This window comes from Priapulus caudatus, unplaced genomic scaffold, assembly GCF_000485595.1.
Source record: "Priapulus caudatus unplaced genomic scaffold, Priapulus_caudatus-5.0.1 Scaffold133, whole genome shotgun sequence".
Classification (NCBI taxonomy): Eukaryota; Metazoa; Priapulida; class Priapulimorpha; order Priapulimorphida; family Priapulidae; genus Priapulus; species Priapulus caudatus.
This window is the reverse complement of record NW_014577194.1, coordinates 694,031-702,103: the sequence shown is the minus strand read 5'-3', so window position 1 is coordinate 702,103 and position 8,073 is coordinate 694,031. Positions and strand designations below refer to the sequence as shown.

Sequence of the window (8,073 nt, the reverse complement as noted above, 5' to 3'; positions counted from 1 at the left end):
TAGTGTGTGTGTGTGTGTGTGTGTGTGTGTGTGTGTGTGTGTGTGTGTGTGTGTGTGTGTGTGTGTGTGTGTGTGTGTGTGTGTGTGTGTGTGTGTGTGTGTGTGTGTGTGTGTGTGTGTAGCCATATAAAATGGTTTTTGACATTAACCCCACTCGCAACTCTCATTCCATTGCGATCAATGTTTCAGTGGGATCCGTATATGACGATCTATCATGTTTTAATCAAAGTAAAACTCGCATGATTTCCCTTGCTAATTTCGAGTTTAAACAATGAATTTACTTCCACTCCAGCCGGGTTTGCTAACAAATGCATTATTTTTTATCTCATCATCACTATTAATATTTTAACTAGCAATGTAGAAATCTCATGTTCGACTCGCGTATTGCTTTGAGCTTGCCGCATGCTTTAGCAGACAGAATAGCCTGCGGCACGTTCGTTTTATATTACAGGACAATAACGAGTGCATTAGCCGTGATGACGCCTGCAGAGTGAGAAAACCTCTTCATTCTTTACGTGACTTCTTACATGATATTGGTAACAGTGTTCATTGTCGCGTGTAAAATATGCGACATGACACTAGCTAAAAATGATACCGTGCTGACATCTAGTGAATAAGGCCAGCATCAATTCCATATAACACGCTTACATGTGTACCCACGAGCTTACGAGGCTGACATGCAAAACGTCGGCGAAAACAAGCAGATAAAAATACAACTATAATGTGAGTGGCACTGCTATCACCTAGCAACCGCATCTCTCACTCATCCAACGTTGAGTTTTAATGAGGTGCGAATGCATCAAACCCTCATATATACATATACGTGTCTTTCTTTCAACTCAATTTTGTTCTTTCGCTATATGGGCACTCGAGAAATCATTCTCCTTATTATTGCCAGTTAAACGATACTCCGTCGCGAACAAAACTATATATAGGTGACCAGCAAAGGAGAGAATCGTCGCCCTTCGAAAAACTCGAAAAAAGGTCCGAGTTTGTTTTATAACTGTGCGTGCCCGTGCGTGTGTGTGTGCGTGCGTGTTGTGTGCGTGCGTATATCCGTGTATGTGTTGTGTCCGTGTATCTTTTCTGTCTGTGTCTGTGTAAGTGTTGTGCACGCGTGTGCGTTGTGTTTTGTGCGTACGTCCGTGCGTGCGTGTATCCGTGTATGTGTCCGTGTATGTGTTGTTTCCGTGTGTCTGCTTATACCGCACTTTATATAGACCGCACTTTGCAGCGTATCACGACGTCACGGGTCAGCGTGGGTCAACATGAGCGCGCACGCTTCATCCTGCGCACGGGCCGACGACTCCCTGACGTCGGCGCGCCCTCACACCATCATCGCTGTCCTCCAGTCCGCTGCTTGCGAACGCAGGCTGACCGTGCGGGCATCCACCACCACCACCACCCTCACCACCTCCTACTATACTACTACTACTGCTGCACCACCCGCATACGCCTGCCTGTTCAACAGATACTGTCGCACGTAGCGGACCGCGGCTGGACGTGGTCACAACTGACTGCCGCCGCCGCCGCCGCCGCCGGCACCTCCGGCGCCCGCCCACATCATCGCCGGCGTCGCCGCTGCCGACATGCCGCTTGCCGCCGTCTCCAGTCCGCGTCGCTTCGGCTTGAACTTCTCGCCGATCGACTTTATGCAGACGACGCAGATGATGACGGCGATCATGACGACGATCGACATCAGACCGATGTAGAGACCCATCGTAATGTTCGTCTCTTCGGACTCCTGCGGACTCACGTACTTTCCAGTCAGAATCTCGCGGTATTTTTCGACGGTGATGAGGAGACCGAGCGCGTACTTCTTCTCCTGGAAGTAGCGCTTCGTCAGCTTGAAGACATCGTCGATTTTAGCTTTGCTGAGCAGACGACGCGACCTCTGCCCGACGGATGTGTGCAGCTGCGAAAAAAAAGAAAACAAGTGAACGTGGAGTCGTAGTGTCGGGGGAGCGAGGAGGGGCAAAAACAAGTAAACGTGGAGACGTGGTTTTAAAGACAAGGACGGGCAAAAACAAGTGAACGTCGAGTCGGGGACGAGGAGGGGCAAAAACAAGTGAACGTGGAGTCGTACGTTTGAAGACAAGGACGGGCAAAAACAAGTGAACGTGAAGTCGTAGTATCAGGGCGCGAGTAGGGGCAAAAACAAGTGAACGTCGAGTCGAATTATCGGGAACTGGGAGGGGCAAAAACAAGTGAACGTGTAGCCGAATTATCGGGGACTAGGAAAAACAAGTGAACATCGAGTCGAATTATCGGGGAGCGAGCGGACGAGGGAGAGATTTCCGTTTTGTTTAAGAGAAAGACGGCGGCTGAAATAGGAATGCGTCTCCCTCAAGTCTCTTGCAGAAACTTCATCGGATTTCCTGATGATTTTATCTTATGATAAATCCGCGTAATTAAGCTAGCAGCAAGAGCTTCGACAACTGCGCTGGTAGCGAGCCCAAGCAATTTCATTCAGCTTGACAGAAACAGCTAGACCCGTTGTCGAAACTGTTGCTAAGAGGTTGATTGTGTGGATTTATCATAAAATAAAACTGTAATATATACACGTATATGTGCGAACATGCCCGTAGGGCTGGTATAAGCGGTATATACGACGTACAAAGGACGGACAGATACTTTACGCTAGCTACTTCTCAACAACTAACAACGAATGTACAGTCGGTACTATTATACTACTATACGATGATCATATCGTCATACAGTGTTACCCCACGATGTATAGTTTCTGGTAAATCTAGGATACACGCTATCATCGATCGAACCTTTATATCGGCATTTTGCTCATTGCTTTGCCTATACTATAAAATCGACGCTAGTCGTGTGACTGCAATTAAAAACGAATACGCGGGCGCAAAACACAGTAGAGGATTCACTCGTTTTATGACCTCTTCTGACCTCTTCTGACCTTTTCTGACGTATTCGTCCGCATCGAGTTTGTTCAAATCGGTTCACTTGTCAAAGACTCGTCATTTATCTTCAATTGCACGAGATTGCATTCGGCTCTCAGCTATACGCGAAGGTAAATGTCGATATATACGGGCTCGTGGCCGTGGTCTGTCAACTTCTAGCGTAATCAGAGTCTTGTGATATATGATCCTATACACTCACTCCCAGCGGAAACAGCCGTATGATAATGAGAGAGGTTGCAGTCTTTCTACGTGATGAAGGAGCTAGTAGCTGCAGCTCTATCGCGAGTTTTATGCATGGAAAGAGCTTCACGCAATCCTGATGTAGGCGGCTAACGCTCCATTAGGAGTGTTCCCAACTTTGATACCATTAATGATTAATGATTAATGATTGATAATCCTAACCCTAACCCTAACCCTAACCCGAACCCTAACCCTAACTCTAACCTAAATGACTTTAAACCACAAACTAATATATTACCATATATATATATATATATATATATATATATATATATGTTATTATGACCATTAATGACATAAAAGTTGGGAACACTCCTAATGGAGTATCACCCTGTATTCACGTCCTTGAAGCGCGTTAGAATTAGGATTTTCACGCGCTTCAGGCGACAAAAACTAGGTTCATTTAGACGCTTCAGTAAGGAGATCATGATGAGAGAAGGATAACATTTGACAGCTATCATGTTACGTAACATATTACGTCGGACATTGCGACCGTAGCGTGCAATGACGACATAATGCGGATGAACAAACGTAAGCGTCTCTGGTCATGCTTTTCTCATGCTGCATTTTGCGTTCGGCCGTTGACAACAATACAAGCACACGAGAATGCGGGTTGATGGACAGGCAAGGAATCTCTAGAGCATCTGATGCCGATCCTATATGTCACTGTGATATATGGCTAAAATTCGTACATATACAGTTCGCTACTACGTCGAGGGAACGATCCTGAAAATTCGCGGACTAGGGCCTTTGTCAGCGCAAAGCCGCACGGGACTTCTTGGCGGCATACACACGCAGAAAGTAAAAGATTTTAAATGTCAGCGGCGCCAGCGTCCATTTACTCTCTCGCTTCTTCTACTTCACTGCCGTCCTTTCGTGCGTTCGTTTATCGCGGTGATATTTTTTTCTGCTCTGCAAAGGGCAACTATTTTTTTTTATCCACGAGCTGCTTTTGTTTCGCGGTGCGTCAATCGATTTCGATAATGCTCTGCGCATCGATAGATTAAACACAGTTTCAATAGTTGCACAGCCGGCGCAGGGTGGCGCTCGGCTTTGTAGTCGTCTGTTTGAACGGAAGCGTAACTGTTTACACGAAATAACCGACAAACGGCCGACGAAGAGAAAGATTCTAAGATGGATGACGACAACGACGATGACGACAACCAGAGCGCATGCGCGGAAATTGAGCTAAAGTGTAATATCCGCAATAGCAGTTATAAATTAAGATTCGGATTAGGAGTTATGGTTATAACTATGGTTAGAGGTTAGGGTTAAAGGTAAGGGATAGAGGTAACGGGTAAGTGGTAAAGTGTAAGGGGTAAGGTTATAGTTGGAGCTAAGGGTAGACTGTTATGTAGTTCGTACGGCACACACGCACGGACGCACGCACGCACGCACGCACGCACACATATATATATATATATATATATATATATATATATATATATATATTCTTCTATATTCCACGAGAATGGAGTTACCGTTACGCCTCTAATGGTTTGAAGTGATTAATAACGAGATAAAATCTGCCACTTGTTTCTCTACAAGATCAACGAGAAGCTCGTTATTGAATCTGCAATCAGCGGAAGTAGGTAGATGTGTCATTAGCGGCGATTGACAACCAGCGTTAATGAACTCTGCATCTCATCCCGCGCACACAGACGTTAGTTAGTTACAGTAGAGATGTACCCGCGAGATGATCCTCAAAGACATTCTCTGAGAAGAAACTGGTCGGAGCGATATGGGACCCCGTTATTCTAGTTGTGACCCCGTGTAAACTTTTTGCTGCTCCTTCTGTGTGCTGCTGTTGTTGTTGTTGTTGTTGTTGTTGTTGTTGTTGTTGTTGTCGTCGTCGTCGTTGTCGTTGTCATTGTCGTTGTCGATGTCGTTGTCGTTGTCGTTGTCGTTGTCGTTGTCGTTGTCGATGTCGTTGTCGTTGTCGTTGTCGTTGTCGTTGTCGTTGTCCGTTGGTCGTCGTCGTCGTGCGTGTCGCGTCGTTGTCGTTGTCGATGTCCGTATGTCGTTGTCCGTTGTCGTTGTCGATTGTCGTTGTCGTTGTCGTTGTCGTTGTTCGTTGTCTGTGTCGTTGTCGTGTGATTGTCTATTGTCGTTGTCCGTTGTCGTTGTCTGTTGTCGTTGTCGTGTTGTTTCTTGTCGTTGTCGTTGTCGTTGCCTGATGTCGTTTCGTTGTTCGTGTGTCGTTGTCGTTGTGTCGTTGTCGTATGTCGTTCGTCGTTGTCGCGATGTCGTATGGCGTTTCGTTGTCGTTGTCGTTGTCGTTGTCTTGTCGTTGTGTCGTTGTCGTTTTGTCGTTGTTCGTTTGTCGTCGTCGTCGTCGTTGTCGTTGTCGTTGTCGTTGTCGTTGTCGTTGTCGTTGTCGTTGTCGTTGTCGTTGTCGTTGTTGTCGTTTTTGTTTTTGATGCGAGAGATTGTTGTTGTTGGAATAGAATGCGTACATAACGTTTGCATTGTCTTTTACGAGAGCATAACAAGAGCATTGGTTGCGAGAGACACACGCATACGAATGCGTCTTATAGACACATGTACACATATAGTAAATCACGAACGCTAAAAGGGTTCGGCCATAGATATCCCATTAAATGTTTTATGAGATATTTATAAGTTTAGCATAAAAACTGTCAGCCACCTGGTGGTAATCCGCCGTACTATTTTTGCAAAACACTCATGCATCGAGTTTGTAGGCGACAGAATTCATTATTACATTATTTGAGTCGTTTCACAAGTAATGTCCATCGCAATCATTTAAGTGTCAGTATCTGCCACAGGTCGTTGAAATTGCATGTGCACAATAGATAGATTATGTCAAGACGGATTCTGTCGCGTGTACCCTATGCGTAGGCAGCTCATCGTTTATAAAGCGAGTCCTTCTGATAGACATTTAAGCCCACCGTTCGAGTATCCGCTGTCTATTTTGAAAGTATAATTTCAGCAAAATACGATTCAATTCGCCAGACGCTGAGCATTCTTAGCGAAAGCAAAAAGGTGTAAAGCCGCTTTGATCGTTCTCACGCGGCGAACAGACGCTACATTTTCCCGCTACTTCATCAGCTAGATAGCTGCACATCCAATTCGCATCCTCCGAAGCTGCGCTAGTCCTGAATAATACATGCGACCCTTTTCATAAATTTATGCGCTCGAATGTATCCATCGGGCTTTTACTTAATGCTATCCTACGAGGATCGTTTGTAAATATATCATTTGTGCTAATTATATGCATAACTTATTAGTTATTGATGATACACACAGTATACGCGCGCTGCAGTAAGTGCTGTAATTTCATTTCAAATTATTCAAATATATATCTAAGTTTTATTATATTTTCAAGATGAATGAGCGCATTCTCTTACTAATTGCTAGCTCGTAAAAAATATCCCATTACAGAGAATAAATTGGCGTAGATGGGTGACCGAAGGGAAGCGCTCAGTTTTTTATCTACGTAGCGTAAAAAAATGATGGCAGAGAAACACGATAAAATTTTAACGACCTTAATTTGCGATTCCTTAGAGGCGGTAACGCGCCGATAATATTTTAACGAGTTATCTGAATTTTGCGGCGGCGGAGTGCGAAGCTCTCTCGCAATTTGTTATTCACCCGATGAGCACGTTCGTTCATCGTACCAACAAGCGAACGCAGAACTTTTTAGGGTTGCAGTCTATAGATCTACAGCTCTCAACGAACGATACATGACATTAGCAGAGCGATCATCAGATACACAGATTACTGATTTAGTAACCGGCCTGCGAGCTCCCTATGCGAAATTGGCTCATAAATGCGTCGAAAAGCCATATAATTATGTCCAGAGGTCCAGAGGTCCAGCGGCCACGTAACGCACAGCAATATAGGCCTGAGATGCGCGAAATGATTTGTCAATCTATGTGCGCACGAGTGGGAGCGTTTCTGTGCGTGCGTGCGTGCGTGCGTGCGTGTGCGCACGTTCTTGAGTGGATCTGCCTACTTGCGTGCGTGCGTGCGTGCGTGCGTGCGTGCGTGTGTTCTACGTACTTACGCGCGCGCCTGTGCGTGTATACGTGTGCGTGTGCGTACGTGCGTGCGTGCATGTAGGTGCGTGTGCGCGTGTAGATGCATGTGTGTGAGTGTGCGTATCTGTAAGTACGCGCGTGCGTGTGCGTGCGTGCACCTGTGCGATCTACCCAGTCTACCTATACATACAGGTGTGTTTCGTACCTGCGCATCGTCGACAGACAGCACGATGACGATGTCCTCGCCGCACAAACCGAACGCCCAGCCTTCCATGCGGAGATGGTCGGCGAAGATGACGATCTGATGCTCCAGCTGCATTAGCTTGTCGTCCACGTAATTCTCCATCGACTGCGTGTCGCTGGAAAAAAAAAGAATCAACAACGGCCGTAAATCAAAAAGAATAAAAAAAGAACCAGTGAGGAATGTCGACGAAGAAACACGTTACGTCCGGTTGCAATTGAAACACGTTTAAAAAAAAATTGCGGATCGAATCTAACATCGGCATACGGCTGCGTGGTTATTTCTCTGTTCTTCTGGGTTTTTTTCCTGTCAGCGCATGCGCGTAAGCTCACCTCAGAGTCTCGTTAGAGAAGAGTGATTAGAGAAGCGCGTGATGGGAGAGAGCCTCGGTGAAATGTTCTGTAAATCTCCGTAAACTTTTATATCAGAAGCATGTAGGCCCGGACCGTTTAATCAATTTTCTTGATCATATATATAGAGAAAACGTGCTTTTTCCGAAATGAAAATTTGACGTGTAAGCGAAATTACCGGTGACTGTCGGATTATTTTGTAAGCGCACGCAGGAACCTCTATTACCCAGTAGCATCTCTCCGTCTCTCCGTCTCTCTCTCTCTCTCTCTCTCTCTCTCTCTCTCTCTCTCTCTCTCTCTCTCTCTCTCTCTCA

General features: G+C 45.7%; 1 protein-coding gene across 1 annotated transcript in view; it reads right to left on the bottom strand.

Annotated features, from left to right (window-relative positions):
• Positions 1–1,507: 1,507 nt before the first annotated feature.
• Positions 1,508–8,073, bottom strand: part of LOC106805919 — a 92,583-nt gene continuing 86,017 nt past the window's right edge. Inside the window, exons 4-5 of the mRNA XM_014807690.1 lie at positions 7,374–7,527; positions 1,508–1,915 (exon numbers count right to left, since the gene is read on the bottom strand). Of these exons, the coding sequence (XP_014663176.1) occupies positions 1,508–1,915; positions 7,374–7,527 (562 nt within the window). The remainder of the gene's footprint in view (positions 1,916–7,373; positions 7,528–8,073) is intronic.